Below are 18825 nucleotides of genomic sequence, written 5' to 3'. Positions count from 1 at the left end.
CATTCACAAAGTGGAAACTAACCTGTGTTCTCCTTGGGATGTTGCAAACTGTTGTCTGCTGAAACCCAAGCAAGTAATTATCAAAAAATAGTCAAGAAATCTGTGCCTTGCCTAAATTAAAGTTTAATGAGACGTTTAAGAATTTTTTCAGGTGTCAATAAATTCTTTCACTACCGAGGTAAGAGTTTTATTTACTCTAAACAGTACCTGACTATTTCAAATAGTATCTTACTATTCCAAATAGCAGGAAAGTTAAGTCCTGCTATAAACAACCTAGGAAACACAATGACTGTGGAAAAATCTAGCATATAGAAGGGAATGAAATAAGAACACTGTTTTACCTAATGCTGAAGAGCGCCGCTGGAGTTCCTCATTAAGCTGCTTTTTATAAGGTGTGGGTGACCTAACAGACTGTGTCCTCGAAGGGAGCTGAGGGCTGGTCCAACTTCCACTCAAAGGCTGCTGTTCTCCCTGGCCTCCTTCTGCTCTCTCTGTAGCAAGGCAATGCTTGGCATTACTTAAAGACTGAGAGTTCAGCAATGAGAAGGAAGTAGATGAAAATTTTCAGGCAATAATGTATACATGTATTATATGCGTAACTAAAAATTATTTTTTTTTCCTTTTTCATTTATTTAATTTTAAATACAAGCAGGTTCTCCCTATGTTGCCCAGGCTGGTATTGAACTCCTGGCCTCAAGCAATCCTCCCACCTCAGCCTCCCAAAGTGCTGAAATTACAGGCACAGGCCACTGTGCCCAGCCTAGATTTTAAAAAAAGAAAATTCAAAGAAGGAGGCAAAATTACAGGCCAATAATCACACCCTTGGTATATATGATCTCCTATTTGTTTCACTTTTCATTAGAAATTTCTTGAGCATATTAAAGGAAACAAAATGCAAGCTTCATATGAAGGCAGGGATTTTTTGGGTCTGTTTACTGGACAGATCCCTTACACTATTAAAACAGTTCCCAGTACAAAGGAGGTACCCAATAAACATTTGCTAAATAGAAATTTTATTGTCTTATGACAACTAAGTGTAATGTGGTATGACAAATGGGATCCTAGAATATAAAAAGAACAACTGGTAAAAACTCAAGATATCTAAATAAAATACGTAATTTAGTTAATAATCTATCAATAACAGTTCATTAATTGTAACAAATGTACCAGACTAATGTAAAGTGTTAATATGAGGAAAACTGGGTATGGGAGTATAAGGAAATTCTATCTTCCCAATTTTTCTGTGAATCTAAAACTCTTCTAAAAAATAGTTTTTTTTTTTAAGTATCATTGTCTTAAAAATGTACTAAAGGGTTTTCATAGCACTTTAAACATGATCATAAATAAAATTCAGTTAATATTATTAAAGGTTCTACTGAGTTAATTAACACTATTAACCTCTCCAAATTCTATACAACAACAAGAATTACTTTCTAACATACTTCAAGTAATACAGACAAACAAAAGACAAAAGATATAGGCCATGTTTTTTAATTCTTGTCCCAAGCAAAAGACATATTACTTAAAAAGAGCTCATTTTAAAAATATCTTTCCATTTGATGTCATTACATGTACACCTTAGTCTAACAGTTTTAAGTCAACAAGAAGCCTACTGACAGCTTCCAATTTTTGAAAAATATAAACCTTTCCTCCCATGTACTGTTCCTTTCAGTTTCATTGCTTTAAATATTTTAGCTATTAACCCCCAAAAGAACAAAGTCCATTCTATGGACTAACTTAAAGTATATTAAGAAAAAAAGAATAACAAAAAAAGACGACTACTTTCTCTATTAAAAGAAATCTCCTTTTAACATTTAGTTTTTTATTTTTATTTTTTTTTTTTTTGAGATGGAGTCTCGCTCTGTCACCCAGGCTGGAGTACAGTCGCGCGATCTCGGCTCACTGCAAGCCCCGCCTCCTGGGTTCACGCCATTCTCCTGCCTCAGCCTCCTGAGTAGCTGGGACTACAGGCGCCCGCCACCATGCCTGGCTAATTTTTTTGTATTTTTAGTAGAGACGGGATTTCACCGTGTTAGCCAGGATGGTCTTGATCTCCTGACCTCGTGATCCACCCACCTCAGCCTCCCAAAGTGCTGGGATTACAGGTGTGAGGCACCACGCCTGGCCTAACATTTAGTTTTTAATCCAGACCTTTAGTTACCAATAATTAATGATATTACAGTGAAAATTCTAGCTTTCTCTTCAGCAGTAAACCCTGGAGACCTACGATTAAAGCTATCGCTTGTTAATATTTCACTTTCTTACAGACCCAACATTAAAGCTGAACAGAGTACTAACCACTATATGATCATGGTGAGCCACTGGAGACAAAGGAGCATTTCAAACAATCAGACCTGAATCAAACCTCTTATCTTTAATAAGTCTTACCTTTGTTAAAACGAAAGAGATTTACAAAAGAACTATAAGCTGATTTAAAAGGGGGCTCATCTTGATCAGGAGTCAAAGGTTTAAAGTGTGTGAGATGAGAAGGACTAGTAGGAGATCGAGGCAAATCATTAGCAGAGTCCAGTGTTGGGGACGTCTTATCATCTGTGGCCATTTCATGAGTCTGAAAAACAAAAAAAACAAGCAAAAATCTAAATTCCTCAGGAAGCTCAAAAGTTGATTCCAAACAGCATCGAAATATCCAGAAAATCCTATTCTGTGAAAAGTCAGACTATGAAAACAAACAGTAAATAAATCTAGCTTCATATATTCCAAAGGACTGAAAACACTGCTATCTAAATCATAAGAGCCCCAATCATCTACAACTATGATCTGATAGCCAACTCAATTTTAAACATTACTATTCAAATTATAGAAAAGATTTAAATTAATAAAAATTTGGAGGTAAAGCATTAATGTGAGCAGGCAGAAAGAAAAATAAGCATTTTCACATCATTTCTAGCTCTTTCATTTTAAGATGTTTCGGAAGAAGGGATACACAACAGCTTTTTAAAGTTATGGGGGGAAGCTAGTTATACAACACACACATAAATTCTTCAGTCTTATTTTCCTTATTTCAACTTTTTTTTTTTTTTTTTTTTTTGGAGATGGAGTCTTGCTCTGTCGCCCAGACTGGAGTGCAGTGGCGTGATCCTGGCTCACCGCAACCTCCGCCTCCCAGGTTCAAGTGATCCTCCTGCCTCAGCCTCCTGAGTAGCTGGGACTATAGGCGCGCAGTCACCACGCCCAGTTAATTTTTTGTATTTTCAGTAGAGATGGGGTTTCACCATGTTGGCCAGGCTGGTCTCCAACTCCTGACTTCAGGTAATCCACCCGCCTCAGCCTCCCAAAGTGCTGGGATTACAGGCATGAGCCACCATGCCTGGCCTCAACTTTTATATTTTAAAAAGTAATATAAAAATCATTATATTTCTAAGACGAGGACATGAAAGTCATTCTCTAATGACATGTCTACAAAACTTTAACAATTACCTCAAGCTACACTTCATGACCTACGACAACTATTCAAATCAACAAGTTGTTCCCCACTATCTTTGCTCCTAAACACATGAACCTGGTTTTTCCTCCCTTTAAGCCTCAATTCATAGACATTAAGATGAAGACCTTCTTAAAGGGCTTTGTTTCTAAATAACCAAAAAATCATATTTCAACCAAAGCAATAAAGCTAACCACATCACCAGATGGAAGTTACAGAAAAGTACTATTTTCTGCCATATTGATTTATATTTCAAAGAGAAGAACCATGGATAACTCTAATCATTAAAATAATGTAGACTGGGCCAGGCGCGGTGGCTCACACCTATAATCCCAGCACTTTGGGAGGCCGAAGTGGACGGATCACCTGAAGTCAGGAGTTCGAGACCAGCCTGGCCAACATGGTGAAACCCCATCTCTACCAAAAATACAAAAATTAGCTGGACATGGTGGCGGGTACCTGTAATCCCAGCTACTCAGGAGGCTGAGGCAGGAGAATCGCTTGAACCCAGGAGGCGGAGGTTACAGCGAGCCAAGATCACGCCACTGCACTCCAGCCTGGGCAACAAGAGCAAAACTCCATCCACAAAAAAAAAAAAAAAAAAAAAAATACTGTAGTCTGGCCCAGACACGGACCCTGCAAGAGATGGGTGCCCCCATCCGCACACTGTCCTTTGGCCACCAGACATCATGCCTCCCAAGGATATTCTGGGAGGAACCAGCAGGGCCCTCCACCTCCAAAGGTGCTGCCAAGCCAGCAGCAGCATGGGCCCCTCCAGCCAAGACCAAAGCTGAGCCAGCTATCCCATCCCCCAGGCCCCTGAGAAAACCAAGGAGCCCCCAGTTGATCTCTCCAAAGTGGTGATCAAGTTTAACAAGGATCAGCTGGAGGAGTTCAAGGTGGCCTTCAAGCTGTTTAACTGAGTGGGGGATGGCAAGATCCCATACAGCCAGTTTGGGGACATGATGGGGGCCCTGGACCAGAACCTCACCAGTGCCAAGGTGATGAAGGTCCTGGGGAACCCCAAGAGTGATGACCTGAAGTCCCGGCATGTGGACTTCAAGACTTTCCTGCCCATGCTCCAGGCAGCAGCCAAGAAGCAGAACCAAGGCACATATGAGGACTACTTGGAGGGGCTTCATGTGTTAGTCAAGGAGGGGAACAGCAAAGTCACGGGAGCAGAGCTCAGACAAGTCCTCACCACCCTGGGAGGGAAGATGGCTGAGGAGGAGATGGAGACTGTTCTGGCAGGACATGAGGACAGCATCAACTAGGAGGCCTTCCTGAAACACTTCCTAAGCCTACTGAGCTCTGTAGATCCCTAGGGCCCAGACAACGGGCCCCCGCAGGCAGAAGCATGTTCCAGCCACCAGGAGGCTACCTACTGTTTCAAAATAAAGACAAGGTTCCTCCCTTGGAGAAAACAATATATATACTATAGTTTATAATCTAGTCTCCACTTTACAAAGAGGACATTACAGTCTTGGTAAAATGCTTTTCACATTCAAAATCATAGCTACCATCTCATTTTACTCTTACAATCCTGGAAGGCACACACAGCTGGCTTTATGACATTTTACCTTTGAGGCAACCAAGGTACTCTGAACCTAAAACAACTTTCTTGGGGTTCACACAGGCATTAGTAGAACTGTCACTATACCCCAAGTCTCACCCCAAAAGTATTACCTAAATCAAAATTACTTTTGTAGCTCTTCACACTTCCCTTTTAGCCTATCCGCGTTCTCTAACTACTTAAGGCTTTGTCTGATCAATAATTTAATTAATAAATTAAGGCAGAAATGAAACCACTGACTTAAACAGAATTTTGCCAATACATGTTTATTGGGGGGGGAAGAAAAAGAGGAAGAGGAAGGGGAAGGAAAGAGGAAGGAGAAAAGGAAGAAGAAGGGAAAGGAAGGTTTCTAATATCTTCCACTGAGAATAATCATCAACAATCCTTCTGAAGTGTCATGACAATTCAGCAAAAAGTGTTGGGAAGTAAGCTGATAACTGAATAAGTATACACTCAAAAAAAAAGTTTGTGTTTTTTTTATATTAAAAGAAAAAAAGAGGCCAGGCACTGTGGCCTCATATCTGTAATCCCAGCACTTTAGGAGGCTGAGACGGGAGGATCGCTTGAGGCCAGGAGTTCCAGACCAGCCTAGTCAACATAGCGAGACTTCATCTCTATTTTATTTAGGGGGAAAAAAAAAAAAAGAGCTCTGGAGAGAAACGATAATGTGATGGCCGTAACAACCACCCCTGGAAAACAGCCTACATTCTACTTTGACACAAGTAATGTCAGAGGCAGAGATGGCATTCTGCCTAAAGAGTCTTAGAATTACTTCTAAAGGTTATCTACATAAAAATTATACTCGGCTTTGGAAATAAGAAGATAAAAAATCCCATGAAAACACTTAGCAAGTGTAGTCTCTGAAATATAAACCCAATCATATAGTTAACCCTAATAATTACATAATGACACTAGGGCCCTGAAAAAATTATCTTATAACTCTCACTCTTTAGCAGCTTAACAACGCTTTAAAATATAAATTAGGACTCTTTCCTGAGTGGTAATCAGTCCTATTAACCTACCTACCCAAAGCCTTCTGATATATCACCAATACTTCACCATTTCTAATTAAGGCTACTAATATATGCAGACCTACTACAAACTATCAGAAGCCAGTCAGTAAAGGCCGGACGTGGCTGCTCACACCTGTGATCCCAGCACTTTGGGAGGCCGAGGCAGGAGAATCCCTTGAGCCTGGGAGGCGGAGACTGCAGTGAGCCGAGATCACACCACTTCACTCCAGCCTGGCCGAGGGAGGGAGACCCCCGCCCGGTGGCTCACGCCTGTAATCCCAGCACCTTGGGAGGCCGAGGCGGGTGAATCGCCTGAGGTCAGGAATTCAAAACCAGCTTCGCTAACATGGTGAAACCCCGTCTCCTCTAAAAATACAAAAATTAGCCGAGTGTGGTGTCGCGCGCCTGCAATCTAGCTACTCAGGAGGCTGAGGCAGGAGAATCGCCTGAACCCTGGGAGGAGGAGGTTGCAGTCGGCGGAGATCGCGCCACTGCACTCCAACCTGGGGGACAGAGCGAGACTCTGTCTCTCCAAAAAAAAAAAAAAAAAAAACTGGAAATGTAATAATTTAGGAAAGCTGAATACTGGAAATGTTAGCTTCTATCAACAAAGATTTCTTGTTCAATTTTTGACCAACACGCCTAAAGGAAAACCAGAGCACGATCCAGAAAGCAGAAAAAGGGAGAACATAGGAAATTAGCCTTGCTCCACAGAAGAGATTTAACCTACACAGTCTTTGTCACAAACACAAAAGAAAGAACATTTTCTGTAAGAAAACTGACAGAGTGGGAGTTTTGGAGTGCCAAAAAAAGGGGCTCAAATAAATCAGAAATAAGTACATTATACCAAGCGACTACCTCTATTGTCAACACTGGACATATTTTACAACACAGGATGCACTGCATCAATAGTAGATAATGAATCATGTATACACATCAGATACACACGAATAACTTGCTTTATACAGAATTCTAGCACTTCTTATATTTCTTGACTGTCTTAGGAATAACCTCTGATTGGGCAGAAAACCCCTAAGTCCTAAAAGTTTCCAACACATTCCATTCTCATCCTTTTGTTGGGAACATTCTAAGCAAAGGGTAAACACTAATTGGGAAATAATGCTCCTCCTCAAGAGACTCCAAAACCTAAGTTGAAATGGAATCGTCTCAAATAGCAGAGGCAAGCATTTAAAAAGACAAACACATATTTGAACCCCCACGGTTGGTATCGTTTCTGCAGCTCATGAACTTTCTTTTCCAGCCTACGGATGCGCCTCTGACAAACTCAGAACTCATGCACTCAGAGGGAAAAGTAACTGTACTCTTCCCCTCCTAATTAAGTTCAGGCGTAAGGGTCGAGAGAGAGGCAAAGGAACTTCAAATGTTTCCAAGGAAATCTCAAGGGCCCCACCCGGCTTCCGTCCCCACTCGCCAGACCAGGCAGCCGGGGAACAGGGAGGACAAGCTAATTCTAATGCCAGATTCTCTGCCCTTCCTTGCTCAGCCGCAGCCAGGCCCTAGCCCCCGACTGCGGAGCCCTGGTTCTCACTTTCACCTCAGCTCTGGCCCAGGAGCTCCCCACACCGGCCTCCTTCCCATGCTGAGCCCCAGCCGGCCAAGCTCCAGGCCCCCTCCCTTACCTGCGCCTCCTGCCCCGGCCGCGCCGGCTGCCCCCGACCCCAGCCTCCGCTTCAACGGCTCAGCCCCCGGAAGTCGGCCCCCGAGAGCGGCGGTGGGCTCCTCAGGCCGCGGACGGTTGCGGCAGGAAGCGAAGCTGCTTACATGGTTGATGCGGCTTCTCGCTTCCCCCCCCCAAGACTCCGCCCGCTGTTTTCCTGTCCCCCAATCCGAAATCTTTCCCGGGAGCCGGCTCCTCCCAGCCCGGCTGACGCTCGGATCAGATGCTCAGGCAGAAGGAGTCCAGCCCAGATCGAGTCGTCCTGATCTTTTGGCCGAGATTAGGCCGCTTCAGCCTTCCTGGAAGAAGCCCCGGGGACTGGGCGCGTGAGCGTCACGCATGCGGGGTCAACGGATGAGTGCTTGGTGCTCTGGGCTCTGCAGGGGTGCTGGCTGGACTGCGGTTACCGTATGTGTTCGATACTGTGGGCACTCATAATATGTTATTGCTTTGTTGTAGACAGTTCACTCGTGTAGCACTGAACCGGAGTTAGCGATGACTCTGTTTCCAGACTTGCATGACTCCACCAATAACCAGCCATATGATCTTAAGCAAATTGCTCATTTATTTAGGCCTTAGACCTCTGGTGTGTAAAGTCGGATTAATAAAAGGACTCACTTCTTAATACTTTTTTGAGATTAAGTAAATGCACTTAAAGCGAATGGCACAGTTCCCTGACCCAGAGTAAGTGATGTCGGCTTTATAGTTAATTTTTTCATTTAGGTGTTGTGTTGCAAATGCTGATGCAAATAAAGTTACCAAGCCCAAGCCCTATCTTGCTCAGCTTGGCTAGAGTTATTCGTCATTTCTGTCCTGCTGAGAGCGCAGTGCAGTTAACTGCAGAAAACATGCTCGCCGCAGTTCTGGGGCTTGGTAGGGGAGGATGGAAAGCAGACGAAACCTAAAGGGAAATGCAGTTTTAAATTCTGTGAGTCCTTTTCCTCAAGAGTTTTGTCAAATCCCAGCCCAGTTTTCCTGGAGTTGGAAAGCACAATCGAAACCTGCAGGTTGAGTCCAGTGCAAATCCCAGTCACCATCCTCAGCTGGGCCCTTCAGCAATCTTTCTGGGAGTCTGTAGTCAGCTTCTCCCATTCCTTATTACTGCTGCGTCAGACCACCCCCACGACCCCCACATTACCTTGACCATCATTCTCATCAGAGAATCATATTTTATACCCACGTGAAAAATCCTAAGGTATCTGGGCGTGACCCTTAACAACCTAATTCCCCACCCACCACAACATTTACCTACATCCACATCTGCCCTGGTCTGCCTTTCTCCCTCATCTCTCTGAGGAAGGGGCCTCTTCTTCCCCAGCTCAATCCTTTTGGCCCCCAATTCACCCTCTCCTGTCTGGGAGCTTGCACCGTATCTGCAACCTCCCCTTTTCCAATGACTCTGCCTCCTCAGCCCATAAAGATGCTCAAGTCTCTGCCTTCCTTTAAAAAAAATTTTTTTTTAATTTAAGATAAGCAAAAAAGGCCCTCGTAATTATCACCATATGTTAATATTTCATAAACCTACAATAAAGTATGAAATAGGTACAGAGATCATATGAAAAGAATAAATTGCCCAGCCACGACGACTGCAGTGTATGTAGAAACTCCATCTATGGTTTAAAAAAAAAAAAAAAAGTGCACTCCGCAAATACTTTTGAGTCCCTAATTTAACCTGCAGTGTGTTAGTTATAGAAGCACTACACTAAGGATAAAATTATGAACATATCCCACTGCTTCACTTGACTAGCCTAAAAAATAAAAATATATGTGAACATTACACAGTCCATGTCCTCAAGAAGCTTACCGTCTAATATCTATATTAGCTTACAGTTTAATTTCTGTGGAAAAGAGATTGAAAACTGGGCTACTGTTTTTGCAAAAGAAATCATTTTAGATTCTCACTTCACACTAGACATCCAAAATTAATTCCAGATGAATTTTATCTGTAGAGAGATTATTTGTCTGTGTATATATCCTCCTCAAAAACTTTCATTCAAGCACAGATTTACGATTCTTGCTGAATCAATTATTGTTCGATGATATCATACTTCTATTCCTCTATATGTATTAGTTGAATTTTACTGCAACTAATAGTGTTCCATCTTTTTCTTTCTTTCTTTATATTGGTTAGTGTGACTTTGGACTCATTTTTTTCCAACATGTTATATTGCCACTATTCATTTCTGTGCTCCAGGTGTCCCCGCCTTGCCTGGTGTGAGCCCCTTCCAGCAGACTCCTGAGTCCATTTGACATGCCTCCATTACCTTTTGAGCACATCTTACTTTTTGTTCTTTTTCTCTCTCCGCCACCCCTTACCCCTTGCAACCACCATTCTATCCACTACTTCTATGAGTTCAACATTTTTAATTTCCATATATATGAGATCTTGTGGTATATTTCTGTGTCTGGCTTATTTCACTTAACATAATGTCCCCAGGTTCATCCATGTTGTCACAAAAGACAGAAATTCCTTATTTTTTAAGGCTGAATAATGTTCCACAGTACATATATACCACATTTTATTTTATTTTTTTGACATGGAGTCTGTCACCAAGGCTGGAGTACAGTGGTGCGATCTGGGCTCACTGCAATCTCCGCCCTCTGCCCCAACCCCCCCCCCACCTCCACCCCACCCCTATTCTCCTGCCTCAGCCTCCCGAGTAGCTGGGATTACAGGCGCCTGTCACTGCACCTGGCTAATTTTTGTATTTTTAGTAGAGACGGGGTTTCACTGTCTTGGCCAGACTGGTCTTGAACCCCTGACCTCGTGATCCACCTGCCTCAGCCTCCCAAAGTGCTGGGATTACAGGCGTGAGCCACAGTGCCCAGCCCCACGTTTTCCTTATTCAGTTGTTCATTGATGGACACTTAGGTTGATTTCATATCTTGGCTATTGTGAATAATGCTGCAATAAAGATGGGAGTGCAGATACCTCTTAAAAATAGTGATTTTGTCTGGACACGGTGGCTCGCGCCTGTAATCCTAGCACTTTGGGAGGCTAAGATGGAAGGATTGCTTGAAGCCAGGAGTTCAACACCAGCCTGGTCAACATAGCAAGACCCCATCTCTATAAAAAGATTTTTTTTAATTTCAATAAAAGAAAAAATAGTGATTTTATTTCCTTTGGATATATACCCTGTAGTGGGATGGCTGGATCACATGATAGTTTTATTTTTAAATTTTTTGGCAACTTCCATACTGTTTTCCATAATGGCTGTACTAATTTGCATTCTACCAACAGTGTGCAAGGGTTTCCTTTTCTCTATTTTCTCTCCAATCTTGTTATCTTTTGTCTTTTTGATATAGCCATTGTAATAGGTGTGAAGTGATATCTCTCATTGTGGTTTTAATTTGCATTTGTCTGATGATTAATTATGTTGAACTTTTTTTTTCATATACCTGTTGGCCATTTGTATGTCCTCTTTTGAGAAATGTCTATTCACATCCTTTGCCCATTTTATAATCAGATTATTTGCTTTCTTACTATTGAGTTGTTTGAGTTCCTTATATATTTTGGATATTATCCCTTTATCAGATGTATGGCTGGCAAATATTTGCTCCTGTTCTGTGTTGTCTCTTCAGTCTGTCGATTGTAACCCTTGCTCTGTAGAAACTTTTCAGTTTTATGTAATCCCATTTGTCTATTTGGCTTTTGTAGCCTGTGCTTTTGGGGTCATATCTAAAAAATCACTACTCAGACCAATGTCGTGGAGCTTTTCCCTCTCATTTTTTACAGTTTCAGGTGGTACACATACATCTTCAATTTATTTGAGTTGATTATTATATATGGTATGAGATAAGCCTCTAATTTCATTCTCCCGCATATGGATATCCCATTTACCCATTACTACTTATTGAAGAGAATATCCTTTCCCTATTGTGTATTCTTGGCCCCTTATTGAACAATTGACTGTAAATGGGTAGATTTACTTCTGGACTCTTTATTCTTTTTTTCACTTTTTATTTTTTTTAAAAAATGAGCAATCCTATTAACTGATAGACTCTTTATTCTGTTCAGTTGGTTTGTTTCTCTGCCAGTACCATGCTGTTCTGATTACTGTAGCTTTGTAGTGTATTTTGAGATCAAGCAGTATGATGCTTCTAGCTTTGTTCTTTTTGCTCAAGATTTCTTTAGCTATTCAGCCTCTTTTGTCATTCCATAGGAATTTTAGAGTTTTTTTTCTAGCTGTGCGAAAAAGTCATTGGAATTTTTATAGGGATTGCATTGAATCTGTGGATCACTTTGGACATTTTAACAATATTAATTCTTTCAACCCATAAACATGAGATGTCTTTTTATTTATTTCTGTCTTCTTCAGTTTCTTTCATCAATGTTTTATAGGTTTCAGTGTGCGGGTCTTTTACTTCTGTTAAATTTATTTCTTTTTTTTTTTTTTTTTTTTTTTTTTTGAGATGGAGTCTCACTGTGTCACCCGGGCTGGAGTGCAGTGGGGCCATCTTGGCTCACTGCAACCTCCGCCTCCCAGGTTCAAGCGATTCTCCTGCCTCAGCCTTCTGAGTAGCTGGGATTACAGGTGCCCGCCACTACGCCCAGCTAATTTTTTTTGTATTTTTGGTAGAGACGGGGTTTCACCATGTTGGCCAGGCTGGTCTCAAACCCCTGACCTCGTGCTTCACCCGCCTTGGCCTCCCAAAGTGCTGGGATTACAGGTGTGAGCCACCATACCTGGCCCGTATTTATTTCTAAGTATTTTAATATATTTTTGTAGCTATTGCAAATAGAAGTGTTTTATTGATTTCTCTTTCAGATAGTTCACTGTTAATATTTGGAAACAGTACTCATTTTTGTATACTGATTTTATATCCTACAACATTACTAAATTTGATTATTCTAATAGTTTTTTGGTGCAGTCTTTAGGGTTTTTTATGTATAAGATCATGTAACCTGCCAGGTGTGGTGGCTCACGCCTGTAATCCCAGCACTTTGGGAGGCAGAGGTGGGCAGATCATGAGGTCAGGAGTTCGAGACCAGCCTGGCCAACATGCTGAAACCCCATCTCTACTAAAAATACAAAAATGAGCCAGGCATGGTGGCGCATGCCTGTAGTCCCAGCTACTCAGGCTGAGGCAGGAGAATTTCTTGAACCCAGGAGGCAGAGGTTGCAGTGAGTCAAGATCTCACTGCTGCACTCCAGCCTGGGTGACAGAGTAACACTCTGTCTCTGAAAAAAAAAAGAAAAAAAAAAAAATCATGTCATCTGCAAACAGGTACAATTTAATTTCTTCCTTTTCAATTTGGATGCCTTTTATTTCATTCTTTTGCCTAATTGCCCTGACTAGGACTTCTAGTACTATGTTAAATAGAAGTGGCAAGAGTGCATGTCCTGGTCGTGTTCCTGACCTTAGAGGAAAAGCTCTTTTTTACTGTTGAAATGATGTTAACTGTTGGTTTATCATATATAACCTTTATTGTGTTGAGGCATATTCTTGCTATACCTAATTTGTTGAGAGCACTTCCTTACTTTTTGACCCAGCAGGCTCATCTTGAACTTTCCCTGCCCCGGGCCTAGAATCAATCAGCTCTCAAAGGAGCACCAATTCCTTTTAGTAGGGATGCAGACATGTTTGTAAAAATTATGAAACTAAGTTCCAGCTAGGATGCAATAAAGTTAGCACTCTCTTACACTGCATATGAAAATATAAATTGGTATATTCCCCCCTAGAAAATGATTTGGTGGATTTAACAAGCACCTTAAATATATTTATACTTCATGATCTAATAATTCCCATTCTAGCAATCTAGCCCAAAGAATTGATCTGTGTTTTAAAAAAGTAAGATACAGACATTTGTCACAGCCATTTAAACATTAAAGAAACAAAAAGGAAACATCCAGTACAAACCAACACAAATGACATGAAAGCAATATAATCAAATCCATTAACCAACATGGAAGTAATACAAATGATTTTTTAAAATATGTAGGCATCAATAGTATGTTGACTAAGTCTTTTAAAAGCATTTTTCCGCCAGGCGTGGTGGCTCACGCCTGTAATCCCAACATTTGGGGATGCCAAGGCGGGCAGATCACTTGAGGTCAGGAGTTCAAGACCAGCCTGGCCAATATGGTGAAACCCCATCTCTGCTAAAAATACAAAAATTAGCCAGGCGTGGTGGCCCGCGCCTGTAATCCCAGCTGCTCAGGAGACTGAGGCAGGAGAATCACTTGAACCGTAGAGGTGGAGGTTGCAGTAAGCCAAGATCGTGCCACTGCACTCCAGCCTGGGTGACAGAGCCAGACTCCGTATCAAAAATAAAAAAATCACTTTACAATCAACCTTCTTGAAAAGGTTTTCTTGTCTCCCTTTCCATACCCCCCATTCATGCTTCAGTCCCCTGTAGTATGGCTTCTATCTTCTGATCCTCATAGAACCATTCCACTTCTATCTTCTTCATCCTCATAGAGCCTTTTTACTAAAAGTGCATTCAAGAGGTCTTCCTTTTGCCAAAATTATTTTCAGACCCTGTCTTTTTTTTTTAATCTCTCTGTAGTACTCCCTCTTTTTTGAAAACTTTCTTGTCTGTTGGCTTCTATGACATCAGGCTCTGCTGATTCTTTGTTAACCCCCAGACTCTCCTTCTCATTCTCTTTGTGGGGGCTCCTTTTCCTCTACCTGACCTTTAAGATGTAAGTGTCCCTCAGAGTTCTCACTGAGATTGACTTTTCTCCTTACTTTGAAGTCCTAGATAATATATACTCTGTCTTCAACTGTTATCAACACATGCTAAAGATTCCCAAATTTCTTTCTCCAGCCCACCCTTTCTGAACTGCAGATGAGGCCAACTGCCTCCTGGACATCATCTTGCTGTCCCATGGCATCGCAAAGTTAAGAAACCTTAAACTTAACCCATGATCTTGGCCATCAGATCTGTGACTCTATGTATATTCCTTCTTTGTTGAACTGCACCTTATCTCCCAAACTCCAAATTCAGAATTCCCTTTTGCCGTTGTCTCTCTCGTAATCTTCATGGACAATCAATGACCAAGCTCTATTCATTCTACCTCAGTTTTTTTTAGATAATCAAAATGAAAATACAACCACATTAGAATATTTATGAGAATCCCGTTATCTGGATGAGTGTGTCAAAACCAAATGCTTACAGAAATTTCATGGCCTGTGTTTCCATTTGTGTTTATAACAGTATTTGGGGCCAGACTATTAAAATACTCAGATTCTTTTACTGGCTAAATGAAAGACAAATGATGTCAACACATGAAATATTAACCAAATAGAGAGGGGTGCTGGGCTAAATGAACCATCATATGTCATCCAGTAAAATAGGCTGGCTATGTAAAAAAGAACGTGCACATGGCCAGGTGCGGTGGCTCACGCCTGTAATCCCAGCACTTTGGTAGGCCAACACTGGTGGATCACGAGGTCAGGAGATCGAGACCATCCTGGCTCACATGGTGAAACCCCGTCTCTACTAAAAATACAAAAACAAAATTAGCCAGGCGTGGTAGTGGGTGCCTGTAGTCCCAGCTACTCGGGAGGCTGAGGCGGGAGAATGGCGTGAACCCGAGAGGTGGAGCTTGCAGTGAGCTGAGATTGTGCCACTGCACTCCAGCCTGGGCGACAGAGCGAGACTCTGTCTCAAAAAAAAAAAAAAAAAAGTTCACATAACCAGTGAGCTTCATCTTCCCATTTCAAGAAGTAATTTAATTTCAGCTAAATGTTATTTGTTGTATTTAAGTGATATTAATGGTAATGTGTTGTTTTCTACTTTTCTTTCTAGTCATTTTATCTATAAATTTTTTTATTTTACAGTTGTATGAGCTGTCAGCCTAAGGAGCATATATCTAGTTTTATGCATATTTATAGCAATATTTTAATGTCAATCCTAGGGATCTGAAAAATAATTTTTTTAAGAGATAGGATCTCGCTTGGTTGCCCCAGTTAGAGTGCAGTGGTGCAATTATAGCTTACTGGAGCCTGCAGCCTTGAATTCTTGGGCTCAAGTGATCCTCCCACTTCAGCCTCCCAGGTAAGTAGAACTGTAGGTGCAATCTTGCCTGTCTAATTTTTGTTTGTTTGTTTGTTTGTTTGTTTTGTATAAAGAGGGTCTCCCTATGTTGCCCAGGCTGGTTGCAAACTCCTAGCCTCAAGCAATCTTCCTGCCTTGGCCTCCCGAAGTGCTGAGATTACAGACTTGAGCCACTGCACCCGGCCAAATTTTTCAGTGGAAAATGAACTCCTCCATTACTGGCTTAGGAAACACTGTTTTAGATGCTGAGACTCCAATAACTGCCACCTTTACTACTACATTGGCTTAAAGCCAAATTTGCAGCCATCTCTAGCAAGTGTTTAGGATTTGATTTAACATGTTTGATGATTGAATTTGCCTTGGTTCTATATAACATCCTATAGCTATTCATTTTTTAACCTTATTTTTCTCAATTATAGTCAATGTTTTTATTGTGCTATATTTGATGTGTTTTTATGGCTGCCCTACATTGTTTTGGGAACAAGAATGGATATGAATGCTTACTTTTGGTAGTGAGAAAGGGGTAATAAGCAATGTGAACCTGATATAATATAAAGTAATTACGGTCTCAGGTGTCTTAGGGCATCAGATTCAAGATGAAAATTAACAGTGGAGAAAAGAAAGAGAGATCAGATTGTTACTGTGTCTATGTAGAAATGGAAGACATAAGAAAGTCCATTGTGATCTGTACTAAGAAAAATTATTCTGCTTTGAGATGCTGTTAATCTGTAACTTTAGCCCCAACCCTGTGCTCACAGAAACATGTGCTGTATTGAATCAAGGTTTAATGGATTTAGGGCTGTGCAGGATGTGCCTTGTTAACAGTATGTTTGCAGGCAGTATGCCTAGTAAAAGTCATCACCATTCTCCATTCTCTATTAACCAGGGACACAATGCACTGTGGAAAGCCGCAGGGACCTCTGCGTATTGTCCAAGCTTTCCCGCAACTGAGACAGCCTGAGATATGGCCTTGTCGGAAAGGAAAGTCCTTACATCCCCCAGCCTGACACCCGTGAAGGGTCTGTGCTGAGGAGGAGTAGTGAAAGAGGGAGGCCTCTTTGCAGTTAAGAGGAAGGTTTCTGTCTCCTGCTGGTCCCTGGGAATGGAATGTCTCAGTGTAAAGCTGACCATTCGTTCTATTCTGAGATAGGAGAAAACTGCTCTGTGGCTGGAGGGGAGATATGCTGGCAGCAATACTGCTCTGTTACTCTTTGCTACACTGAGATGTTTGTGTAAAGTGAAACATAAATCTAGCCTATGTGCACATCCAGGCGTAGTCCCTTTCCTTGAACTTATTCATGATACAGATTCCTTTGCTCACATGTTTCCTGCTGACCTTCTCCCCACCATCACCTTGTTGCCCTGCCACACTCCCCTCGCCAAGATAGTAAAAATAGTGATCAATAAATACTGAGGGAACTCAGAGACCAGCGCTGGTGCGGGTCCTTGCACGTTGAGCGCCAGTCTCCTGGGCCCACTGTTCTTTCTATATACTTTGTCTCTGTGTCTTATTTCTTTTCTCAGTCTCTCGGCTCCACCTAATGAGAAATACCCACAGGTGTGGAGGGTCAGACCCCCTTCAAAAAGCTCATATACCTCTCTAAACAGTTCTACAGGAATAAATGGAGGTGGCTGCCAATATCCCTTAAGCCACCTCAAAAACCAAGTTGACAAGGTGTGTGCTTTTTTCTTTTCTCTCGGGAAAAATACCAGTGCCCTCTGGTGTCCAAAGTGCATCTTGAGTAGTACCACGTAGATCAGTTTATCTTCAAAGAATAATGTACTAATTCAATGTTAGAGATAATTTTTTAAAATAAATTTTGGAGGCTGGGCGCGGTGGCTCACGCCTGTAATCCCAGCACTTTGGGAGGCCGAGGCAGGCAGATCACTTGAGGTCAGGAGTTCGAGACCAACCTGGCCAACATGGTGCAACATCATCTCTACTAAATACAAAAATTAGCTTAGCATGGTGGCACACCTGTAGTCCCAGTTACTTGGGAAGCTGAAAGAGGAGAATCACTTGAACCCAGGAGGCGGAAATTGCAGTGAGCCGAGACTGCACCAGCCTGAGTGACAGGGCAAGACTCTGTCTCATAAATAAATAAATAAATATTGGAGCATTAAATTCTGGGCAGCAATATACAAGCATGCTATTGTCCTACAAATCACAATATAAAATACTCTTTATTTTCATGTTTTTGAGAGTAATGAACACACAAAATATAATCTCTGGAGGAGACCAAAATTCTTTTTTCAATCCACCGTTTTCTAAGGCTTCACATCTCTAGTCCAACTTCACTGGATCACAGATAATCCCCTGCCAACTGAGCATGGTGGCTCACGCTTGTAATCCCAGGACTTTGGGAGGCCGAGGAGGGCCAATCACTTGAGTCCAGGAGTTCGAGACCAGCCTGGGCTGCTGAAACCCATCTCTACCAAAGGAAAAAGAAAAGAAAGAAAAATTAGCTGAGTGTGATTGTGTGCACCTGTAATCCCAGCTACTCGGAAGGCTGAGGTGGCAGGATCTCTTGAGCCCAGGAAGTCAAGGCTGCAGTGAGCGGTGATCGCTCCACTGCACTCCAGCCAGGGCAACAGAGCAAGGCCCTGTCTTAAAAAAGAAAATAAGAATCCCATTCATTATCTTCTAATGCAAACAATCAATGGAGTTTCTAAAGACCTAGACATAGGTGGTGTCAGGAACTGCTTCTGTAACTTTTCCATCCTTTGCATTAGGCAGCGCGGAACCCCCTAGGCGACCCCGCGCTGGCCGGGAGCACTCTTTCTTCAGCCAAAGGTACGTTCCATTACCGCCCCTCGGGGGCGCGCTAGGCAGCGGGCCGGCCAAGCTGCCGCCGCCCGGGGCGCCCTGTCCCGTTCGCTTTTATGCCGACCTAGAAACACTGTGGTGCTCTAGATTGTTACAAAGTTCGGGGTGGTGCAGCCCCAGCGCGCCCCGCTCCCCAGCCTGCAGGTGGCATACGAGTCTCTTCGCTGTCGGGATTCGGGACTGAATCTCTGCCGGGCAGCAACCCCTTTCCCCACCGGGATCACCGGGAAAGCAGCACCAAGGATTCTCCATCTTTGACTGTGGTCACGCCCCCTCGCTGACTCCGC

The 18825-nt window shown here is 42.3% G+C and overlaps 1 protein-coding gene, 1 long non-coding RNA gene and 1 pseudogene across 18 annotated transcripts in view; 1 reads left to right on the top strand and 2 right to left on the bottom strand.

Annotated features, from left to right (window-relative positions):
* The window catches only part of PIKFYVE (phosphoinositide kinase, FYVE-type zinc finger containing), a 92617-nt gene extending 84587 nt beyond the window's left edge, over positions 1-8030 (bottom strand). For 3 of the 16 annotated variants that reach the window (XM_055109038.2, XM_034954980.3, XM_055109043.2), the window contains exons 1-4: positions 7669-7854; positions 2389-2569; positions 342-491; positions 23-55 (exon numbers count right to left, since the gene is read on the bottom strand). In XM_055109038.2, the coding sequence (XP_054965013.1) occupies positions 23-55; positions 342-491; positions 2389-2560 (355 nt within the window). In that variant the 5' untranslated portion in view covers positions 2561-2569; positions 7669-7854. Of the gene's footprint in view, positions 1-22; positions 59-341; positions 492-2388; positions 2731-7668 lie in introns of those variants that run through there. The other 13 variants (XM_008974279.5, XM_034954979.3, XM_055109039.2 and 10 more) reach the window with 7 other exon arrangements.
* Positions 3468-7286, top strand: LOC117979451 (myosin light chain 6B-like; annotated as a pseudogene).
* A 9846-nt stretch (positions 8031-17876) lies between the features above and the next one.
* Positions 17877-18807, bottom strand: LOC117979452 (uncharacterized). 2 transcript variants are annotated; one of them, XR_010109412.1, is made up of 2 exons: positions 18692-18807; positions 17877-18143 (listed from the first exon to the last, which is right to left on the bottom strand). It is a non-coding gene; the product is annotated as an uncharacterized LOC117979452 (long non-coding RNA). The 2 variants fall into 2 exon arrangements; XR_004670307.1 differs by lacking the exon at positions 18692-18807 and adding an exon at positions 18389-18519.
* Between the last annotated feature and the right edge of the window lie 18 nt (positions 18808-18825).

This window comes from Pan paniscus, chromosome 13 (genome assembly GCF_029289425.2).
Source record: "Pan paniscus chromosome 13, NHGRI_mPanPan1-v2.0_pri, whole genome shotgun sequence".
Classification (NCBI taxonomy): Eukaryota; Metazoa; Chordata; class Mammalia; order Primates; family Hominidae; genus Pan; species Pan paniscus.
The sequence above is the reverse complement of the archived record's forward strand: the minus strand, read 5'-3'. Positions and strand labels throughout refer to the sequence as shown.